This window comes from Nelumbo lutea, chromosome 4, assembly GCF_056320005.1.
Source record: "Nelumbo lutea isolate HS-2025 chromosome 4, American lotus-T2T, whole genome shotgun sequence".
NCBI classification, from domain to species: Eukaryota; Viridiplantae; Streptophyta; class Magnoliopsida; order Proteales; family Nelumbonaceae; genus Nelumbo; species Nelumbo lutea.
In genome coordinates, this window is record NC_142687.1 from 11,975,946 (window position 1) to 11,999,108 (window position 23,163).

Genomic DNA, 23,163 nt, shown 5'->3' on the forward strand with positions numbered 1-23,163 from the left:
TTCATATCTAGAATGGCTTTTATTTTGTCCGGGTTGGCCTCAATACCGCGTCGATTGACAATGTAGCCTAGGAACTTGCCCGAGTTGACGCCAAAGACACACTTGTTGGGATTCCACTTCATGCTAAAGTGACGCAGGATTTGGAAAACAGAATCTAAGCCTTGTATTAACTCTTGTGAAAACTGAGTTTTGACGATCATGTCGTCTACATAGCACTCTATCTTCGTATCAATCAGGGGCCAAAATAGCTTATTTACAAGTCTTTGGAAAGTGGCCCCGACGATTTTTAGTCCAAAGGGCATGACTTTGTAGCAATACAGGCCGAACTCGGTTATGAAGCTGGTTTTTTCCTCATCGGATGGGTCCATCCTAACTTGGTTGTAGCCCGAGTAGGCGTCCAGGAAGCTTAGCAACTCGTTTCCCGAGGTCGCATCCACTAGGCGGTCAATTTTGGGGAGGGGGAAGCAATCTTTCGGGCAGGCTCGGTTCATGTCGGTATAGTTGACGCACATGCGCCACTTGCCGCTTGCCTTTTTTACCAACACCGGGTTGGCCACCAAGCTCGGGTAGTGGACTTCCCTTATGAAGTTTGCTGCGAGGAGCTTCTCAACCTCCTTGTCGACCGCTCTCCAGCGTTCTGGGGCTAAGTTGCGTTTCTTCTGTCTAACGGGTCTGACTACAGGGTCGGTATTAAGTTTGTGAGTTATCAGTCTGGGGCTAATGCCGGGCATGTCGATCGCGGACCAGGCAAAAATATCTAAAATTTGAAGTAAAAAACTTACCAGTTCGGCTCGTAGGGGGTCTTCGATGGAAGCTCCGATGCTTAGTGTGCGAGCTGGGTCCGTAGCTGAAGTCTGGATTGCGACTATTTCCTCCGTGGGCGAAGCTCACTCCTCACCTTGCTCCGCCGGCCGCTCCAGCTCGAGGCCTCGGCCGCCTTGGTTTTTCCCTTTAGGGCGGCAACGTAGCACTTGCGGGACTTGAGCTGTTCGCCCTGCGCTACCCCTATACCGAAGTCCGTAGGGAACTTCATGGCCAAATAGTAGGTGGAGACCGTCGCCCGTAGGACATGCGTGATCGGTCGCCCTATTATGGCATTGTATGGGGAGGGGGTCGCGACTACCAGGAAATCATGGTTGAGTCTGACCGCACAAGGCCATGTGCCGACTTCCACAGGGACAGTTATTTTCCCGAGGGGCCTAACTTCCTCTCCGCTGAAACATACCAGGGGAGTGTTCGCGGGCTTCAGCTCGCTCCTCTTTAACTGCAGCTGGTCAAATGCCGATTTGAAGAGGATGTCCGCTGAGCTGCCCGAATCTACGAGTACGCGCCTGACCTCGAAATCGCTGATCCTTAGCTTAATGGCAAGCGCGTCATCATGGGGATAGTGGACTCCTCGCGCGTCGTCCTCCGTGAAAAAGATTGGCTCTTCGGTCTTTGGCCTCTTTGGGGGGTTCCTTTCTTCGAGGGCCGCTTCGCGAACTGAAGTCCGGGCTGCTGTCGAGTTACACCCCGCTACCACGGATCCTCCCACTATTACATGGATGGTTCCCCGAACTGGCCTCTCTTCCGGAGGCTGCTTCTGCAACGGTTCGGGAGGTCTGTTGCTAGACTCTGGTGCATCCTTTTCTTGCTCCCCTTGCCGACCTGCTTTATTGTTATTGTTGTGCTGTACAAAATTTCTCAAGTATCCGCGACGGATGAGTCTCTCTATTTCGTCACGGAGGTTATTACACTATTCGGTGCTATGACCATGGTCTCTATGGAAACTACAATACAAACTCTTGTTTCTATCGTTCGGATTTCCCTTCAGGAGAGGTGGCCACTTAACGTACGAAGCATCTTTGATCGTCATTAAGATCTCTGTCCGCCTCGTGTTCAACGGCGTGTAGTCCGTCCGAACTGCGAGGGGGGCCCGGAAGGACTGGTTCGGCTTCGGCTCCCGGGTTGGGTTTTTTCTACTCACCAGGTTGGAGAGCTTGCCTTCTCTCTTTCTTTTCTCGTTCCCGCCTTCGGTTCGTTGGTTGATCTCTTCCTCTGTCCTCATGAACTTATCCGCGAGTTAGAGGAATTCGGCCACGGTCGCGGCTGGTTGGCCACCATGTGCCATTTGAATTCTTTGTGCGTCACCCCTCTTTTGGCCGCCACGAGCTGCACTGCAGGGTCCAACCACGGTATTTGCAAGCATGCCTCGTTGAACCGCTTGATGTAGCCCCGAATAGAATCTCCTTCTCTTTGGACCACTCCGAAGATGCTTTCCTCTGTTCTAGGGCACCGTCGGCTGGTGACGAAGTGTGTGGTGAAGACTTGCACGAACTGGGCCCAGCACTTTATCGACCCGGGGGCCAAGTTCCTGTACCAAGTGCGGGCTACCCCCCTGAGGGTGGTGGTAGAGGCCACGCACATGCACGATTCGCTAGCCCTAGCGAGGTGCATTTGCGACTGAAAGGCGTCAACGTGGTCGTTTGGGTCGAAGGACCCGTCGTACTTGTCCAGAGGTGGGAGTTTGAAGTCTCTGGGTAAGGGGACCGCCAGGAGTTCCGATGCGAGGGGGGAAGGAACGGAGAGAGCCGGGGTAGCCCCTACCTCGTCCGAGCTCGTGGATTTGCCTCTGAGTTCCGACAAGGCGCGGGTGGTGGTTTGGCGACTTTGCCAGCGCCTTCGCCGTTGAGCGGGCCTTGTGCTGGCGCTGCTGGCCTCCGTGTTACCGAGCTCGATGGGCCCAGAATGCTGGTAGTCCGCCGCCAGGGCGCTGAATCGATTTTCGGTGAGCGGGAGCTCGGGCTTGGAGCGTCGGGGTGCCGACCTCGCGGGCGAGGTTCCTGACCCACCCGCGGGTTGCGAGGCGGGGATGACATTTTTCTCTCTTCGGCCTGGGGACGAGGCCTGGTTGTTGGGGTGGTTTTGGGGCCGGGAGGCCTTCGCTTGGCGGGGGCGCCCATCCTGCGGGGAGGCCTTGACCGGACTCGGAGCGGGGTGGCGAGGTGGAAGTAGTGGTTGGTTCAGTGGTAGTTGGGGGAACTGCTGTTGATAGTGATACTGGGAGATGTTGTGCAGCACTTGGTGCTGGTGAAGCTGGAACTGCTGCATTTGGGCTTGCATTGCCCGCATGCACTGCATCAAGTCCTCCAATCGGTCTTGGCTAGCTGCCAGGGGGACGGCAGTTGGTTCAGTGAAAGTTGTCTCAATGGGGATAGGAAAGGGGACGTTTGTGGTAGGAGAGTTTACGGGTGCCACTGCTTGTGGCGTGTTCAGGATGGGGATCCCATCCGCCGAAAGGGGGATGGTGAACTGTCCAACGCACACTACGGGGACCTGAAGTTGCTCCCCGGTGGCGTTTGTCTCCGTGCCGCGTCCGGTGTTGCTGGAGGAGGCCATGAGTGTTGGGTTTTTTGAAGAAGAAAGGGGGTATCGAAGTTTGGAGGGAGGCTTTTTGAAGCGTTTTCCCACAGACGACGCCAATTGATGGAGCGCGATCCGGCTGGTCTTAGCTGTCCGCTGCCTTGCTTCCGAATGGGGTAGCAGGGATCCTGAAACGGAAGAGATGGGAAAGCTCCGGGGGGAACCCGGTGTCGAGGCTCCGAAGCTCAAGTTAGAATCCTTCAAAAGCAAGGTAATACCTGATAGCGCAAAGTTTGCATACCTCCGTTGTCGGGGGGCAGGGGGCTCTTATAGTCACTTCGCGTACTCGTCCCGAGGCCCTTGTCAGATCGAGTATGATTACCCTTGCGCTTGTCAACTTGGCCGTCGTCCCTTCTGCCGAGACAAAACCGTCACTGCCTAACCGTCTAACTGGAGATGGCGGCGTCAGTGGCGGTGGCAGGTGGTCGTTTAGAGTGCCGCTGCCAAATGTCAGATCCCAAGTCAGTCAGGCGTGGCACCCTCGGGCACGGACTTCCCTGTTGTCAGGCATGGTACGACTTGTTTGGCTTTGGTGCCCAGAAGATGATGCGAAGTGCTGAGCGAGGCGGTCTTGAGCTCGGAGGTATCCTGAACTGTTACAAGGTGGATAAGTTCGGCGAAGTCTATCCCGAGCTGTTACAAGGTGGGTCAGTTCGGCGAAGTGTGTCCCGAGCTGTTACAAGGTGGCAGTTCGGCGAAGTCTACCCCGAGCTATTACAAGGCGGGTCAGTTCGGCGAAGTGTATCCCGAGCTGTTACAAGGTGGCAGTTCAACGAAGTCTACCCCGAGCTGTTACAAGGTGGGTCAGTTCGGCGAAGTGTATCCCGAGCTGTTACATGGTAGTTGGGTGAAGTGTATCCCGAGCTGTTACAAGGTAGTTCGGTGAAGTCTATCCCGAGCTGTTACAAGGTGGGTTAGTTCGGCGAAGTGTGTCCCCTTGTTCCCGCCTAGGCTTGACCCCTTTTGCCTAGCTGTCGTTTCTGCCACGTGTCTCATAAAAAAGAGGTCGGGCCAAATCTTCCTTCAACACTTTCCGTGCTGCAAAGGCGAATACCCGAGCTGCTGAGGCGGCCATTTATGCTACCGAAGAGGCTGCTCGCGTCGCAATGGCCAGGAAGGCAAGGTCTCAGCGTGACGCCGAGGCCATGGGGGTAGTTGTCAAGCACATGGCGGACTTGAAATTGGATTTGTTGCATCAAGTCGAATATCTTCAGGAGGACATCAGGGAGAGAACACTGATTTTTCCCAAGGCATTGAAGACGCCAAAAAGAAGGCCGTTGAAGACTACATTGCCTCTCCGCGTTTTGACGATCTATTGGTGGATTCTTACAGAAGGGGGTTCAAACTGAGCAGGTGGATGATCTGGAACACGTACCCCGACCTCGATGTTAGTGCCATATCCACTTCGCGTATAACTCAGGAGATGGCCAATGCTGCCGATGGCGAGCCGGACTCTGAAGGAGATGCAGGGCCTTCGGGTGTTGTTGAAGTGCCTTCTGATGGTGAAGAAGTAGCTCCGAGCATGTAAAGATAATCCTTTTTTTTTTGAAGTGTCTTCTGATGGCCAATGTACTCCTGTTTCTTGCAACGTAATAGATAATCTTTTTGCTCGTGTTCCTTTTCCAAGAACTGATTCTTTGTCGAACTGAATATGCCACTTTCTTGTCCGGGTTATTATACTTCCGCGACCTATTTTGCCGCGAAGGCTTTTGCAGCGAATTGATTTTTTGCCGAGTTGATAATATGCCCGACTTTTCTTTGCTTGTTTACGTCGAGGTTCCTCTCGGCTCTGCATCGTGGCCCATAGGACCTGATTTCGTCCACTTCGCTTGGCGGTTTATAGGTAGTATCGCCTTAAGTTCACGATGTTCCATGCTCGAGGTACTTATTTGCCTTCCAAGGTTTCGAGTTCGTATGCCCCCCCGAGCGCACTCTTTACTTTATAGGGCCCTTCCCAATTTGGTCCAAGTTTGCCCACGCCGGTTTCGGGCACCATAATCTTACGAAGGACCAGGTCGCCGACTCGGAAGCTTCGTTGCTTTACTCTGGCATTGTAGTAGCGAGCTACCTACTGCTGGTATGTCGCTGTCTGGATGTGCGCGAGGTCCCTTACCTCGTCCAATAGGTCAAGGTTGGTACGTAACTCATCTCCGTTTGTCTGATCGTCGTATGTTTCTAGTCGCAATGATGGTACTTCAATTTCCGCCGGGATCACTGCTTCAGTGTCGTAGGTGAGGTTGAAGGGGGTTTCTCCCGTGGCAGTTTTTTCTGTAGTTCGATGAGCCCACAAGACACTTGGTAGCTCTTCGGCCCACAATCCCTTAGCTCGATCCAGATGTGCTTTCGGTCCGCGCAGGATGGCTCTGTTCATTACTTCCGTCTGACCATTTGCCTGTGGGTGCGCGACTGATGTGAAGTTTTTCCGAATCCCCATGTTCTGGCACTACTCTTGGAACTTGATATCCTCGAACTGCTTGCCGTTGTCGGAGATTAGTACCCGAGGTAACCCGAAGCGACATACTATGTTCTTCCAAAAGAAGTTCTGTATGTTTCAGACCGTAACAGTTGCCAGAGGTTCGGCTTCTATCCACTTCGTAAAGTAATCTATTGCAACGACTAGGATTTTTCTTCCACCTGTTGCTGGTGGGAATGGCCCCAGGAGGTCGATGCCCCATTGTGCAAAGGGCCACGGGCTAGCGAGGTATTTGAGGTCGGAGGCAGGTTGATGGTGGATATTGGCGTGCTTCTGACACTTGTTGCATTTTCTGACGAGCTCGACAACTTCTGCCTTCATCGTTGGCCAGTAGTATCCTTGTCAAAGTGCTTTTTGGGCGAGTGCTCTGCCCCCCAAGTGTCCACCGCATAGGCCTTCATGAGTGTCACGGAGTACGAACTCAGCTTCGGCAGGTCGCAAGCAACACAAGTAGGGGAGCGTGTAGGACCGTCGGTATAACCGTTCGTCTATTATGACGTATTTGGTTGCCTACCGCTGCACCCTCTTGGCCGCATTACGTTCTGCAGGGAGGGTTTCGTCTATCAAGAAGCTCGCGAGTGGGTCGATCTAGCTCGGCTCTGCTTCCAAGACGGGAGCGACCTCCTCTGTCCCCCCGAGAATACTAGGCCGAGGTAAGTCATCTATGTACACAGTTCTCATGTTGTTGTGACTTGTGCTGGCTAACCGGGACAGAGCGTCGGCCTCAGTGTTCTCTGACCTCGGGATTTGCCTGATGAAGTGTGACTGGAAGTTGAGCAGGGCATCTTTTACTTTCACCAAATATGCGATCATGGAGAGCTCGCGTGCTTCATACTCGCCTGTAACTTGGTTGACCACGAGCTGGGAATCGCTGCAGATGACCAAGTGTTTTGCCTTTACCTTTCACGCTAGGTCCAGCCCAGCTATCAGTGCTTCGTACTCTACCTCGTTGTTGGATGCCGTGAACTCAAAGCGTAGTGTGTATTCTAATTTTGTGCCGCCCGGGCCGCATAAGACTATTCCAGCTCCGCTGCCTTGCCGGTTTGAGGAACCATCCACGTGAAGGATCCAGGGCTCCGCATCCCAGTTCGCGTTTCGCCTGACCAGGAGAGATGCCACACTATCTGCTACTTCACGGGGTTCAGACTCTATTGGCTCAGGAGCTCCAGGTTCGCCTGAAGTGGGGACCTCGGGCTCAACCTGTAGGGCTTTGTGGATGAAAGTGCACTTGGCGATAAAATCTGCCAAAGCTTAGGCCTTAATAGTAGTTCATGGCTTGTACCGGAGGTCGTACTCGCTGAGTTCGATGGCCCATTTCGTCAGTTGACCGTAAACCTCGGGTTTGAGTAAAACTTGTCTCAGAGGTTTGTCAGTCAGGACGATGACGGTGTGATCCTGGAAGTATGGGCATAGTTTCAGAGCTGCTGTCACCAGTGCGTATGCTAGCTTTTCTATCTGCGGGTACCTTGTCTCTGCTCCCTGCAAAATTTTACTAACATAATAGATGGGTCGCTGGACCCGGTCTGTTTCTTTTATTAGTACCGAACTGACCACCTCGTCGCTTGCCGAGAGGTACAGTTCTAAGACCTCGCCCTCCTCGGGCCGGGCTAAGGTTGGCACACTAGCGAGGTAACCTTTTAGCTCGTCAAATGCGAGTTGGCAGTCCTGGGTCCACTCGAACCCTTTGCCTTTGATTGCTTTGAAGAAAGATAGGCAGCGGTCTGCCGATTTGGACATGAAGCGGCTTAGAGCGGCTATGCGGCCGTTTAGCCTCTGAACTTCTTTTACTTTCCGATGTGGTCTCATATCTAGAATGGCTTTTATCTTGTCCGGGTTGGTCTCAATACCGCGCCGATTGACAATGTACCCTAGGAATTTGCCCGAGGTGATGCCGAAGACACATTTGTTGGGGTTCAATTTCATGCTAAACTGACGTAGGATTTGGAAGACAGAATCTAAGTCTTGTATTAATTCTTGTGAAAACTGAGTCTTGACGACCATGTCGTCTACATAGCACTCTATCTTTGTGCCAATCAGGGGCCGAAACAGCCTATTTACAAGTCTTTGGAAAGTCGCCCCGGCATTTTTTAATCCAAAGGGCATGACCTTGTAGCAATATAGGCCGAAGTCGGTTATGAAGCTGGTTTTTTCCTCATTGGATGGGTCCATCCAGATTTGGTTGTAGCCCGAGTAGGTGTCCAGGAAGCTTAGCAACTCATGTCCCGAGGTCGCGTCCACTAGGCGATCAATTTTGGGGAGGGGGAAGCAATCTTTTGGGCAAGCTCGATTCAGGTCGGTGTAGTCGACGCACATGCGCCACTTGCCGTTTGCCTTTTTTACCAACATCGGGTTGGCCACCCAGCTCGGGCAATGGACTTCCCTTATGAAGTTTGCTGTGAGGAGCTTCTCGACCTCCTCGTCGACCGCCCTCCAGCATTCTGGGGCTAAGTTGCGTTTCTTCTGTCTAACGGGTCTGACTACAGGGTCAGTATTAAGTTTGTGAGTTATCAGGTCAGGGCTAATGCCGGGCATGTCAGCCGCGGACCAGGCAAAAATATCTAAATTTTGAAGTAAAAAACTCACCAGTTCGGTTCGTAGGGGTTCCTCGACGGAAGCTCCGATCTGAAATGTGCGAGCTGGGTCCGTAGCCGAAGTCGGGATTGCGACCGTTTCCTCCGTGGGCAAAGCTCGTTCCTCACCTTGCTCCGTAGGCCGCTCCAGTTCGAGGTCGTCGGCCGCCTTGGTTTTTCCCTTCAGGGCGGCAACATAACACTTGCGGGACTCGAGCTGGTCGCCCTACGCTACCCCCACACCGAAGTCCGTAGGGAACTTCATGTCCACCAGGAAATCATGGTTGAGTCTGACCGCACAAGGCCATGTGCCGATTTCCACAGGTACTGTTATTTTTCCGAGGGGCCTGACTTCCTCTCCGCTGAAACCCACCAGGGGAGTGTTCGCGGGCTTCAGCTCGCTCCTCTGTAACTGTAGCTGGTCAAACGCTGATTTAAAGAGGATGTCCGCTGAGCTGCCCGAATCTACGAGTACGCGTCTGACCTCGAAGTCGCTGATCCTTAGTTTAATGACAAGCGCGTCATCATGGGGGTAGCGGACCCCTCGCGCGTCGTCCTCCGTGAAGAAGATTGGTTCTTCGGTCTTTGGTCTCTTTGGGGGGTTTCGTTCCTCGAGGGCCGCTTCGCGAACTGAAGTCCGGGCCGCTGCCGAGGTACACCCTGCTACCACCGAACCTCCCACAATTACATGGATGGTTCCCCGAACTGGCCTCTCTTCCGGAGGCTGTCGCTGCAACGGTTCGGCAGGTTTGCTGCTAGACTCGGGGGCATCCTTTTCGTGCTCCCCTTGCCGACCTGCCTTATTGTTATTATTGTTGTATTGTACAAAGTTTCTCAAGTATCCGCGATGGATGAGCCCCTCTATCTCGTCCCGAAGGTTATTACACTGCTCGGTACTATGATCATGGTCTCTATGGAAACTACAATACAAATTCTTACTTCTCTCGTTCGGATTTCCCTTTGTCCGCGAGCTTGAGGAATTCGGCCACGGTTGCGGGCTGGTTAGCCACCGTGTGCCATTTGAATTCTTTGTGCGTTACCCCTCTTTTGGCTACCGCGAGGTGCATTTGGGACTGGAAAGCGTCAACGTGGTCGTTGGGGTCGAAGGACCCGTCGTACTTGTCCAGAGGTGGGAGCTTGAAATTTATGGGTAAGGGGACCGCCAGGAGTTCTGATGCGAGGGGGGAAGGAGCCGAGAGAATCGGGGCAGCTCCTACCTCGTCCGAGCTCGTCTCTTTGCCTCTGAGCTCTGACAAGACACGGGTGGCGGTTCGGCGACTTCGTCGGCGCCTTCGTTGTTGAGTGGGCCTTGTATTGGCGCTGCTGGCCTCCGTGTTACCGAGCTCGATGAGCCCATAATGCTGGTAGTCTGCCGCCAGAGCACCGAATCGGTTTTCCGTGAGTGGGAACTCGGGCTTGGAGCGCCGAGGTGCCGATCTCACGGGCGAGGTTCCCGATCCGCCTACGAGCTGCGAGGCGGGAACGATTTTTTTCTCTCTTCGGCCTGGGGACGAGGCCTGACTGTTAGGGGGGTTCTGGGGCCGGGAGGCCTTTCCCTGGTGGGGGCGTCCATCCTGCGGGGAGGCCTTGACCGGCCTTGGAGCGGGGTGGTGAGGTGGAAGTAGTGGTTGGTTCAGTGGCAGTTGGGGGAACTGCTATTGATAGTGATACTGGGAGATGTTGTGCAGCACTTGGTGCTGGTGAAGCTGGTGCTGTTGGAACTGTTGCATTTGGGATTGCATTGCCCGCATGCACTGCATCAGGTCGTCCAACCGGTTTTGGCTGGCTGTTAGGGGGACGGCAATCGGTTCAGTAAAGGTTGTCTCAATAGGGGGAGGAAAGGGGATGCTTGTGGTAGGAAGGTTTACGGGCGCCACTGGTTGTGGCGCGTTCAAGCTGGGGATCCTATCCACCGAAAGGGAGATGGTGAACTGTCCAACGCACACCACGGGGACTTGAAGTTGTTCCCCGGTGGTGTTTGTCTCCGTGCCACGTCCGGCGTTGCTAGAGGAGGCCATGAGTGTTGGGTTTTTTGAAGAAAAGGGGTTATGGAAGTTTGGAGGGAGGCTTTTTGAAGCGTTCCCACAGACGACGCCAATTGATGAAGCGTGATCCGGCCGGTCTTAGCTGTCAACGACCTTGCTTCTGAACTGGGTAACAGGAAACCTGAAAACAGAGGAGATGAGGAAGCTCCGGGGGGAACTCGGTGTAGCGACTCCGAAGCTCAAGTTAGAATCCTTCAAAAGCAAGATAACACCAGATAGCGCAAAGTTTGCATACCTTGTTTGTTGGGGGCAGGGGGCTCTTATAATCACTTCGCGCACTCGCTCCGAGGCCCTTGTCAGGTCGGGTATGATTACCCTTGCGCTTGTCAATTCGGTCGTCGTCCTTTCTGCTGGGACAGAACCGTCACTGCCTAACCGTCTTTCTAACTGGAGATGGCGGTGGCAGGTGGCCGTTTAGAGTGCGGCCGCCAAGCGTCAGATCCCAAGTCAGTCAGGTGCGACGCCCTCGGGCACGGACTTCCTCAGTGTCAGGCATGGTACGACTTGTTTGGTTTTGGTGCCCAGAAGGTGATGCGGTGGTGAGCGAGGCGAAGTCTTGAGTTCGGATGTATCTATAGGGCAGGTCAGTTCGGCGAGGTGTATCCTGAATTGTTACAAGGTTGGCCAGTTCGGCGAGGTATACCTCGAGCTGTTACAAGGTTGGCCAGTTCGGCGAGGTGTACCCCGAGCTGTTACAAGGCCAGTTCGGTGAGGTATATCCCGAGCTGTTGCGAGGTTGGCCAGTTCGGCGAGGTATACCCCGAGCTGTTACAAGGTTGGCCAGTTCGGATTACTTTCTGGTTTTGGGCCAAGGGCGAGTTTAGGGCGAGTTTGGGCCCCCAGTAGGGAGTTCGGTCCGCTGGTGTTCCCTTGGTGTTCACGCCTTAGGCTTGCTTTTTTGCCGAGCTGTTGATTTTGCCACGTGTCGCATAACTGTGAGGTCGGGCCAAATCTTCCTTCATTAGAGACTATGGCTCATTTTGGAAGGGGTACAAATACAAATATATAGAGTGCAAAATATTGTATTTTGTATTATTATATATATTTGTTGTATTCATATTTGTATTTGTACTCATTCCAATGTGGATATATTTAGTTGCAATGAGAATTTATTTGCAATGATACAAAACCACGGTAGTGGTGCAAATTATGATTAGTTTTTAGTTCAAAATCTACTTTATTTTGTTTGATTGTAGTAGTAACAAAGTAAAATAAGGCTTGAAGTATAAAAAAGTAAAAATCAAAACAAAATTAAATCAGGATTCACATTCTTTTCATTTGCACTCGCATGCATTTGTATTAGTGAAAATAAATTTGCATTGTAATCAAATACAGCCTATGGTGCATTTACTATGGTACAAATTTCAATTAATTATACTATTTTTTTTTTCTTTAATTCATGTTTTATAAAGTATACTTTCATGTCTAACAAGATGTACTTACCAACTTATTGGAGTCAAATTTCATAAGACCCCCTACCAAGATTAAAAGTATCGACAAGTATCGACTCGTATCGGTCGATACGTATCGTTCCGAGACCCTTTCGATACGTCCCTATAGTGGGTGTATCAGGGGTCTGACCGGTTCAGGGGATGGAGGAGCCCTAAACCGGCCCCTTGAACTGGTTTTAGAAAAAAAAATAAAAAATTAAAAAAACAGTATCAATTCGCCTTATACAGCCATACCAGCGTATCGGGCATATCGATATTTTGAACCTTGCCCCTACATTAGTTAACTTAGAAAAAAAGTATAACTTGATTGTTTAAAACTTTCTAAATACCCAAATTACCCTTTTCTAATTTATTTTACCTTTTTTTCTTCTATGATCTTCGTCTCATTTATCAGTGAGCCTTTGAGAATGCTAGATATTGAGCATTTGTTGTTATTCTAAAAGTTTTGCATGTAGATAACCAACATTGTCGTGTCCATCCATGTTCTGCTATTGCCTCCCATGCAAATAGTAGGTCTAAAAATATCGGCATTATATACCTGTATTCTCAACATACCGCTTCTAGTGCAGGCAAGTTCATCTTCAACTTTTTGATAGCTTCTTTAATAGCATTTATGCCATGTTCAAGCATCAATACAGGATGCAGTGTGCGGAACTACCTGTGTTGAAGTAAATTGTGGGTGAGAATGCTGACTGGCAACATATTGAGAAATAAAGTTGTAGCAAAATCTGTCTACAAATTTTAGAAGCTCGAACATACCTGACTGATGACCTTGAAAATATATTTTTATAACTCATATCCTATACAACGAATGTTGTTTTCAGTATGATATTTCTATACCACACTACCGGTTAACTAGTATGTGAACTAAAACAAACACACTTCCTATAATGGGGAAGAACTGAACATAAATTATAGAATAAATAAGTCAAAGTATTATAGAGTTTAGATTAATGAGTCTAATTTTCATAGAGTTTAGAACACCCCACTCGTGCAAATGAACAAAAATTGCATAATTAATAGTCCGGTGAAAGAAATAACGAATTATATGGATAGAGAGAGAGAGATGCGTATGGAAACAACTATCCATGTAGGCCTCATACTTTACAAGTCCGGGGTAGATGGGAAGGGTTGATTGGGTCGGCAGAGAAATAGGACTCGCTCTAGTTCATGTCTGATCCCTCTTCAGTCTTAAATGAGCATCAAACGCTTCAGCCCCCAAGTTATGTCTCATGACTTCTAGACGAGTTAGACTTAATGCAAGCTCTCGTCCCGGTTTTTCAAATACAGACCGACATGTGTTCATCCCCCTTTCCATCATTTTTCTTTCTTTTTATTTGTCGTTATCACCACTTCTTACGAACAACAAATGAGTTGCAGCGACGAAACTCTTTTATTGCTCTTAGGGGGCTTTCTTTTTTCGTATTTTGAGAGGGGGGAAGTTGAGAATTTTGGTTTCCATTGACCAAGAATCCCATTTTCTTTTTTCAGATTTATGTGGGGACTAGGGAAGGTTTATTTTCCTAAGCATCACTTACCCGGGTAAGTGATACCCATCTCCTAGGTGGGTAAATAATTTTCCCACCTAGGGGGAAAGTTGCCAACACTTGAATGGAACAAAAATGCCCTTTTTAATAATGGATTTTAATGGCTAATATGGTTATTGCCTTATTTACATGAGAAATAAAAGAACATGGGTAAATGCACTTACTCGAGTAAGTGTTTCCCATGAAAAACTTACCCAGGTAAGTGCATTTACCCGGGTAAGTAACTTACCGAAAAGTGAACGTGGCCTTATTCAGTTAACCCATTTCCAAACATAGATCCAACTAATATTTGACATTGTCATCCTATTCCCTCATCATTATCTCCTAACCTTCCTCGTTTTTTGAACTTTCTTTCCCCCATCGCTTTTCTAGTTTATCCCAGTTGTCATCATCTCCTCCGACTCACTAAAAAACAAGGGAGTTGCAGCAACAGACTCCCCCCTCATTCCCACTTGGATATGGTGAACCCCATTAACTTCTAGCTTGTTTTGAACTTTCGTCTAGCAGAGCTTCACTGTAGCTCCACGAGAATGGAGGTGAGGATCTTGAAACATGCCATGGGAGAAGAAAATAGAGAGACAACAATTGGAACAAAACCCCCATTTGCCGATAATGGAGAGGTGGCAGCGGGGGTGTTTGTTTTTATTGTTGTGATTCCCATTGCGGTGGGGATGGAGTAGGAGGAGGTGGAGGTGGTGATGGTGGCAATGGCCGTGTTTGTGTTTGTGGCTGCCGTGGGAATCGTTAATGGCAAGAAAAATAAAATAGAGTAAGTTTAGTGGTGTATTTTGGTAATTTAATGCATTGTTGTCTGATTTAACTGCCAAAGGATTATTGTCTTTATGTACCATTAAGTTTTACAACAATTGTCTAAAACCTCCCTTATCATTAGGGATGCAAATGGACCAAATCTGTTTTGAATCCATTCTGACACTATTCATGTTGGATCCAAACCAATCCGAATATTTGATTGGATCTGATATGACTCGATTTGAATTTGAATCCTAACGGTAAGCCAGATCTTTAGATCTGATCCTATTTGACTTGTTTTCTTTAAAAGTTAATAAATTATTAGAAAATAAAATATACTAATTTAAATAAAGTAAAAAATAAAAATACAAGTATTTTTTAAATTATTTTCATCATATATATACATGTTTTTTTTATAAAAAAACAAATAATATAACAAAATTATAAAAATCTAATATAAAAAATATATTTATAAATAAATAAGTAATGTATGTATGTATGCATTATATATATACTTATATTTATAAATATATAATATATCGGATAGGATAAGGGGGTGATCCAAATTCAACCAAATATAACCGGATCATGATTTGATCCATTTGCACCTTTACTTATCTTTAATTTTCTGTCACACTCCTTCACATGTGACATAACGTGACTAATATTTTTTAATAAAATTACTAAAATATCATTTTAAAATTCCTAAAATTCTTAAAACCTCTGAATTCCTAAACTGTTTGACCAACACTTCAGACAACAAGAATGGAACAATTATGGGTTTCAAGTAACACTACCTGAACAAATGTTTCGCTTGCACAACAAAGCTAGATTCAATAGTTCTGTTAACTTATGAAATAGAAACTAAATAAAATTTTAGGTGAATTTGTGCTCATGCGATCCAGGTCGATTTATCAATAGACTTATCACACAGAACTGCTACCTCTTAAAGGGGACTAAATCCCCAAGAAAATCAACATTGCAGGAAGATTCTAATTGACCCAAATCCAGACATTGATGTATCTTTGTTTGAACCTAGAAAATAAAAAAGAGATAATAAAGGGAAAAAGACTTATAATTTTATGAACTGATTCCAGTAAAAGGGAGATGGAGAAAAAGACAAGTTTGAATGTATAAACTATAAAGTTCCATTTTGTTTTTCTCTTAAGGCACAATTACTTTTTGTACTTTTTAGTAAAAAAAATTACGGGAGGAAGAGATGGCGGTGAAAATGGGATCATTCAATAGTGTTTTTACAGGATAAAAAAAGCAGGGAAAGGGTACTTACTCTCCAATAGGGGGGGATAATCAGAACTTGGGTTTGGCATCAATGATGTAGTTGACGAATGAAGGGGATGCCGGTGGTGGTGTTCTCCGGTAGAAATAAGCCCCTGCTCGCTTTTCGGTAAGTTATTTATTCAGGCAAATGTAGTTACTCAAGAAAGTTTTTTTTTTGAAAATACTTACCAGGTAAGTGTATTTATCCATGTTCTTTCCTTTCTCAAGAAAAAAAAAAAGAAAATGACCATTTTAATAATAAAATTTATTGTTAAGTACATTTTTATCCTATTTAAGTATTGTAATCTTTCCCCTAAGGTGGGAAAATTATTTACCCACCTAGGAAATGGGTATTACTTAACTGGGTAAGTGATACCCAGAAAAATAAACTTTCCTGATCCCCACATTAATCTGAAAAAAAGCATGGTATTCTTGGTCAATGGGAACCAAAATCCCATTGACCAACTTTCCCCCCTCTTAAAATCACAAAAAAGAACATCCCCTAAGTGTTAGTTCATGGAAAAAAAAAAGACGGATAATTTGGCCGGCTGTCTTGAGTGTTGACTCCTCCAAGTTCTCTGTTTGATTTCGATATGCCTTCTTAGTGGCTTCATTCGTTGTCACTTGCCCATGCTTCTACCGCATTAACTGTTGTAGTTCAGCTTCAAATTCTTATACCACATTATCTATTGAATTGGAGGTTTCTTAAATTGATACACATCAATATAACAGCCCTTACATCAGAATTAATAGATATATCAATTATCAAAGTAGATCCTACACCGTTTTATTTGGAATTTCGGAGAGACTCAGTGTGACATTTTCATTGTGCCCTTTTTTCTCGTCTATTTACTGGGCTATGTCACATGATTCAATCATGGAATATATCTATTTGGCAAAATACAGTCAATGAATAATATGAATGTATGTTTCTCATTAAGGTTATTTGTTAAAACAATATAGTTTCATAGGTTTATTAAAACATATCTTATAATTTGCTGTTTATTTAAACATTTCATATAGTTTGCAACCATTTTATATGTGGAAAATTTATAATTTTGACATTAAAATTCGTCATTTTTCTATTTTAAACAATTCTTTAGGCTGTGTTTGGTTTGAAGGAAAAGGTAGGGAAAGGAAAGAAAATGCAGGGAAACCTTTACAAACCTTGTATGGGTTTCCCTACTTTTTTCTTTCCTTTTCTTTCCTTTCCACACATTTTCTTTCAAACCAAACATAACCTTATGGTACTATTATCACTGCACGAAAAGGAGAATATTACCATGATTGTGTGTACTATCTACATTCTAAATCTATTATTACAAATAAAATATGGGGCTCAGAAAATGCTATCTACTTGAAGCAGCACAAACTCAGTGTCTTCTCCAATAAAGTTCTGTTGTGGGTTAAGGTTTTCTTTTTAAATGCTTGATATGAAATATTAGAGATACTTTTGAAATAAACCACAACAAACCCATGTCCAATAATTTCTAATCCACTTAGATGGTCAAACCAACACTTTTAGAGGTGATATTAATGGTTCTTATGTGTTGATTAAATAAATTGATTGCAAATTATAGGGGTGTTTTAGTAAATGGGTTGTCTATGTACTGACCACAGTTTTGAACATGAAGCATTATTATTTCAGCCTTATCCCTCAATGCAAGGAGCTTTTTCTTCCAAGAGAAACAAAAAAAAAAAAAAAGTCTGAATCTTAGGTCGAATATTTATCTTCCGAACCATTTTGAAGATACCGATATTGACAATGTGACTTGGGCTGTGCTACTTTTGATAGAAAATAACGTTGAGGAAAAGTATTTTTTGTAAATTTCTTGGAGCTCTCCTTTTATGTTTTTTTCTCTCATTTATATTAGGAAAAATCTATAACATCGAAAAGACATGGTATGAGAAGAGCTTTAACCCATCAAAGCACCATGCGAATTTTGATGAATACCACCTGATTGGTCACATCTATCTTTTATCATATTAGTTGATTTGTTGTAAGTTTTTCCAATATCATAGTCTAACCCGTATACTATATTCTAAAATGCATTTGTTTACGTCATCTTATTCTCTTTAGATTCGCAATGGCTTTAGAATTTTGTTTTTTTTATTTAAAATTAAAAAAATATCAATTTTTACACCCCATCACATGGTGTCATATTTCTTTATCTATGATTTATTTGGGGAGGACTGATTGACTTGTCAATGTCCTACACCTTAGATGTTGGTTTTATAGATACAAACCTGATGTAGGTATAATTGACAGGCCTTAGATCACATCATGTGGCATTGGCAAATTAAATCTTAGCTGCACATGGCCAACTACCTCAAACAACTCCAAGGCAAGGTCAGCCATAAAAAGGGGTGCTCATTTCAAGGTAATGACACTTGATTCTCTTGCATTCAGAATCCCAAGAGAATTATCCTTAACTGTTAAGGACTCTGAGCCATTGTCTCAAGTCTAGTACGAGCCCTCTCTAGCACTTGGCTAATTTGACTGTCAGAGTCTCTGCCCTTGAGATAACACCTAGGGCCTTTGACATGAACTCTTCCCCTCCTTACAGGTCCAACCCATCAGCCTTTGGACACCAGCAAAATTCTCGTGTTTCTCTCGACCTCATCTTTGGCAGCAACAAAACCTAACTCCACCCCCAATAGAAAAAATGGGGTTTTATTGATTCCTCCACCTTAGAATTTTTTACAGTTTGTATAGTTGGGCACAATGACAAGTGTGGGGATTTATCACAATTCAAGGGGTATTATAGCACAAGTGGGGGGTTTGGAACAATACGTTGGGGAAAACCATAAATTTCCATAGAAAAAAAAAGGATAAATTGGACTTTACCTTCGTTATTCCCTTATAATGGAGTTCAAATCCTCCATACGTGCTGAAGGCCAAGAATCCTTTGCCCTTCAATGAGAAGAATAACTTATACCCATGTTCATTGGTGAGTATTGTACAGTTATATGCTCATGAGTTTTGCTGAATGCTTGCACCGAACCAAGATCAGATTATCAAACTTGAAAAAATTTCCCTGATGATTGTTCCAAACAAAACTCAACATCAAATAATATTGAACTCAAGAAATTAACTGATAAATAACTATATTGAATTAAAAAAGAAAAACATTACACACAGTTGGGCTCAAGAGTGAGAAAGAAAATTAATTGGTACAAAGCTACTCAATTCAATAACGAACGAAAAGTCATGGTCCAAAGACCCACATCGCCCACCAACAAAGGATTTATGGGAATTCATGGTCAAAACATGGGCTCTCAATTGACATCTGCCTGAAAGATTCCAGAGAGACTCAACCTGCAATCTTGTAGCTTGGATTGACTAGATTTTCCAGGCCGGAGACAACTTGAATTGACTCTATAACATCTCCAACTTTGACATCTGCCAAATAATCTTCATTATCTACAACATATCCAAAAACTGCATACCGACCATCCAATATATTTGCATTACTAGGAGTCAATTCACTTTCTTTCAAAAGCCAGAACACCTGACTTGAGGCAGAGTTGTTCTCAAATTCCTGTCTCAAAAAGTATACAGGGTAGAAAAATAAATCAACAAATAAGCCAGAGATAAAAAATTGCCAGAATGGGTGTGAGAATGAATACTTACATCTCTGGCCATGGCCATTGTTCCAAATGCATTGAAAGGAAGCTTTGTTTGAGCTTTGTATAGACCAAGCTCCTGTAGAAATGCATTAAAATGAATTGGATCCCATTGGATGAGACTAGCATTGCAAGAACAAATAAGAAATGTATGTGATGAAAGCTAACAAGGTTTTTCCTTGCAAGCATAACAAAGAACATGAAATATGGATATGCAAACATAACAGCTCCAACAAGATTTAATAGTTCAAGATGGAAATGGGTTAATGAATTTAAGCAGGATGGTTCTTGGTATTAAATGATGACATGCATAGTGATGCACAGAGTGAATGCTAGGACATCGCAAGCAGTGAGCAAATTGCTAGGATATTGAACTATTCAACCCAACAGTGGAATCTTTTTTTTTTAATTTAGTAATTTACAAAGTAGCAGTTGTGGGATACTGGATCCTCTAATACTTTATTAAGTTAGTGGGGACTTAATCAAAGAGAATGTGACATGTAAACATGTCTGACAGGATGGGGTAAGAGCAGATGAATTCCCTTGAGAGAAGAAAAGACTCTTTAAGTTATATCTAGGACTTGAAAATCAGATCCCAGTTTTCCTGTCAGAGAGACAGAGAGACGGAGAGAGATTTACCTCTAAAGTAGTGCCATAAACAGGTGTTTTATCTCCATTGACCATAATTTCTAATGGAATTGTGCGTGGTTTTCCTGTACTAGGATCAATAAAACCCTCTGCAGGACCTTCAGGGTCTCCAGTTTGAACTACAAAGCCATCCGCTGCAGCAAAATCCAAGTAAACCTTTAAGCCTAGTTGAGAAATTTAACATATAGTTGATTATATGCAAAGTGGAATGCATGCGATATGTATGTATTGCACTGAAAAGAATGAAATGGCAGAACAGGATTCGTGTAGCCGACCCCATATAATTGGAACAATGCTTGTATGATAATGATGCTAATCATACACTATTGACTGAAGAGCTCACAAGCTCCATCATACACCAGCCTTCGAACTTGATCCTGACATTTTCATCTCTCAGTTGATGTCATCAATAACCCATGTCTCATGGAATTTAAATTACTTAATTATAACCCCCAATGTAGTTCACAAGATATTTTCTGTTTTGCTATCTGGTTAATTTTCTGTTTGAAAAGCTGAGGTAATGACAATAAATTCAATAAAGATGTTACCTCTTTGAATCTCCATCCCATCATAAAAGTGCCTTTCCACCAAGTCTACGAAGTTTCCAGCTGTTACAGGGGCATTGTACCCGTCTAGCACTATACGGAATACACATTCATCTAAATTAGGATTGTCTTTGACCTTAACCTTCATATCCACAGTTGCTCTTCCTTTCAAAAGAGGCACGCTTTGGTACTCCTCAGGCACATCATAAGGGAACCCATCCACCATATCCTCTTCAACACTGCAGAAATCCAATGCCCCAGGAAGATTTCAGCTGCAGTCAATGACAAGGCTTTATATAAGATATACTTCTCACGGAAGCAAATCATCCTTAATAATCATTGACCATATGGAAAGCACAAAAGAATCAGCAGAGACTCAGCTAATGTCATCAAACAACTTATACAAGTCCACATATCAAATATACAAGAAAAAGGTACACATCTATGTACCCATGGTGAACTTCAATTCTGAGTGACACTATTTGATAACACTATGCAATCATGACAAACCTGAGCATTGGGTTTATCAAAATACATTGTATTGCTTCTAGCTGGACCAGAACATCGGTATCTAACTGTAAATATAATATATCAGGAGAAACGTCTTATTTATTATCTTGTAATTATAAGCCATCCTTTGCCACTTGATTTATTAATATGTATAGTGAAACTTCGTGCACATTTTTGACATGCTCCAAGTGCTATATGTGCTGTGGTGAGCCATTCAGAATTAGTTGAATTTCAATACTCCCACAAAGGATGCAAGCATCCACCCAAGTGTCTCAGAGACAGAGATGACACATAACCAGGACAGCAACTGGTTATTCCAGATCTAATTGTGTCCTTTTTTTTTTCAATCTGCATTTGGTTTTGTGTTCTTTGATCTTTCTTGCAAAGTGTTGCCAAGTTTATATTCCAACATTTTGCGATTTGCATTGGCAAGCAAGCCTTTGGCATCGAATAACATTGGCAATCCAGTGCGAGTTCAGTGATAAATGCAATTGATGATGCAAGTTTGGCAAGGCAAATCAGTAGCTATATGCAGGAGTAAAGAACAACTCTTTCTAAAATCAGTCGCCATTGACTTACTCTCCGACGTACTGAAGCAGCTCCTTTTGTTTAGGTGCAACAGCATCCCTATTCCTGTCCTCCACAATCTGTTGAAGCTCCTCCATCCCAAGTTCCAGCTTGTCAAGCAATTCCTTCCCTTTTTCTTTCTTTGACTCGGCGACATCAGAGAGAATCAAACTTCTCCCCTGCTTAAGAGCCCGAGAGGCCTGCTTCACATTCTATCATTCACAAATAGATAAAATACACCTCTTAGATTCTAACTCATATATCTCGCAGATAAAAATCCAATTAAAACTATCGACATTAGATGGATTTGAAAAAAGAATAAAAATAACAGACTAGTTTGCAAAGAAGCTTGAGCATCCTTACTCGCTCCACAGAATCCAAAGCTTTGAGCCCAGCGACCTTCAGACTCTCCGAGATATCCTCGAGGGGCTTCTGGACCTCCCTGATAGCTTTGTTGTTGATGGGCAAGGCGTACCTCAACAGCGCTCCCGGGTCCTTAATTGGCGGTCCAGAAATCAACACCGAAACATCAGGCAGGGCTGGACCAGTCGGAGAAGCGTAAGCAAACCAATCCATTGATGGTGTACCCGTAACCAATCCAAACGCCAATGCTATAGAAACTGCACATTCCTTTAAGGAGAAAGAGCTCTCTTTCTGCTCAACAACGCAATGTAGCACAAAAATAACTTAGCTGATATTACTAATTAATAACAAAACTCAAACCCTCGTGAAAACCATCACTAAGGAAATCTCTCTACTTTCACTAACAATGTGTGGATTCTATGCGTTTGAAAAGCAGAAGTAATTAATAAATTAATAAATTTGACTGGAAATAGATAACTATTACCGAAAAAAAAAATCATGGATAGAAAAGGGGTTCTCGAAGCCGAATGGAATATAAAGGATTACCTGTTTGTGATCGAGTTGAAATCGGTGATGTTTTTGGGAAGAACATTGAACTTTAAACCGTGGAATCCAATCGGATGCTGTGTGTTTCGTCGATATCCTCGAGTGGGCGCGTTTCGAAGTAGCGAGAGAAGAGAATAAGTGGGAGGAGAGAATGGCTGCCATGTAAATTAGGATTCCACGGTAAGATAGACGGGTTAGAAGAGAAATGATATGATCTGAAGTAGAACAAAGCAGCAGTGCTTAAAAGTTGCAGAAACAGAGAGTCAGTGAGAGCTGACCGAGGGATAAGGTTTTGGACGAGATGCGCGCTGTCAGAAAATGTAATCGATGATGAGATCTCAGAACCTCACGATTTGGATAAGATATCGATCCGACTCCGAATCTTCGCGAATCACAATTTCGATAAGATATCGAACCGAGTCCGAATTTTTTCGATCAGTGTGGAGAGGGTGTTTAGGTCAATTTGACTCCGGAAGTCCGGATCTCCGCCCACAAGAACTCTACCCATGCGGCCACGCCCAATGTTTTAAAATCCGATCAGGAGGTTGAACCGGTTTTGCCTCAGGGTCGCGGGTCATCAGTTCGATTGATCAGATTTAATGGGTGAGTCCGTAAGTATGTATAAACATATATTTTATCAATAAAAATGTATAATTATATTTTATATGTAATATATGTATTATTTTATATTTAATTTATATTTTACAATTTAATTTTAATTTTACTTGAACCAGACCCAAAATCTTGATCAGGTGATGGTTCAAGTGGTTCAATTTGCTGGATCAACAACGGGTTGTAAATACAATCCACGCCTACCCACAAAACACTACCTTTGTGGTTT

At 44.8% G+C, this 23,163-nt stretch overlaps 1 protein-coding gene across 1 annotated transcript; it reads right to left on the minus strand.

The window, feature by feature from the left end:
• Positions 1-18,607: 18,607 nt before the first annotated feature.
• CYP38 (cyclophilin 38) lies at positions 18,608-22,654 on the minus strand. The gene is made up of 7 exons (XM_088985781.1): positions 22,323-22,654; positions 21,777-22,067; positions 21,426-21,625; positions 20,340-20,575; positions 19,783-19,925; positions 19,151-19,222; positions 18,608-19,058 (listed from the first exon to the last, which is right to left on the minus strand). The coding sequence occupies exons 1-7, from the start codon at positions 22,482-22,484 to the stop codon at positions 18,831-18,833; spliced, it is 1,332 nt and encodes a 443-aa protein (XP_088841907.1). The 5' UTR covers positions 22,485-22,654; the 3' UTR covers positions 18,608-18,830.
• Positions 22,655-23,163: the final 509 nt, after the last annotated feature.

Bases quoted from the DNA above. Each gene is read 5' to 3' on its own strand.
- CYP38 (XM_088985781.1), bottom strand. From the start codon at position 22,484: ATGGCAGCCATTCTCTCCTCCCACTTATTCTCTTCTCTCGCTACTTCG. The intron at 21,626-21,776 runs GTAAGGATGCTC...TGTGAATGATAG, and splicing joins CTTTGGATTCTGTGGAGCGA to AATGTGAAGCAGGCCTCTCG. The intron at 19,926-20,339 runs GTAACATCTTTA...ATTTTGCTGCAG, and splicing joins TGGGATGGAGATTCAAAGAG to CGGATGGCTTTGTAGTTCAA.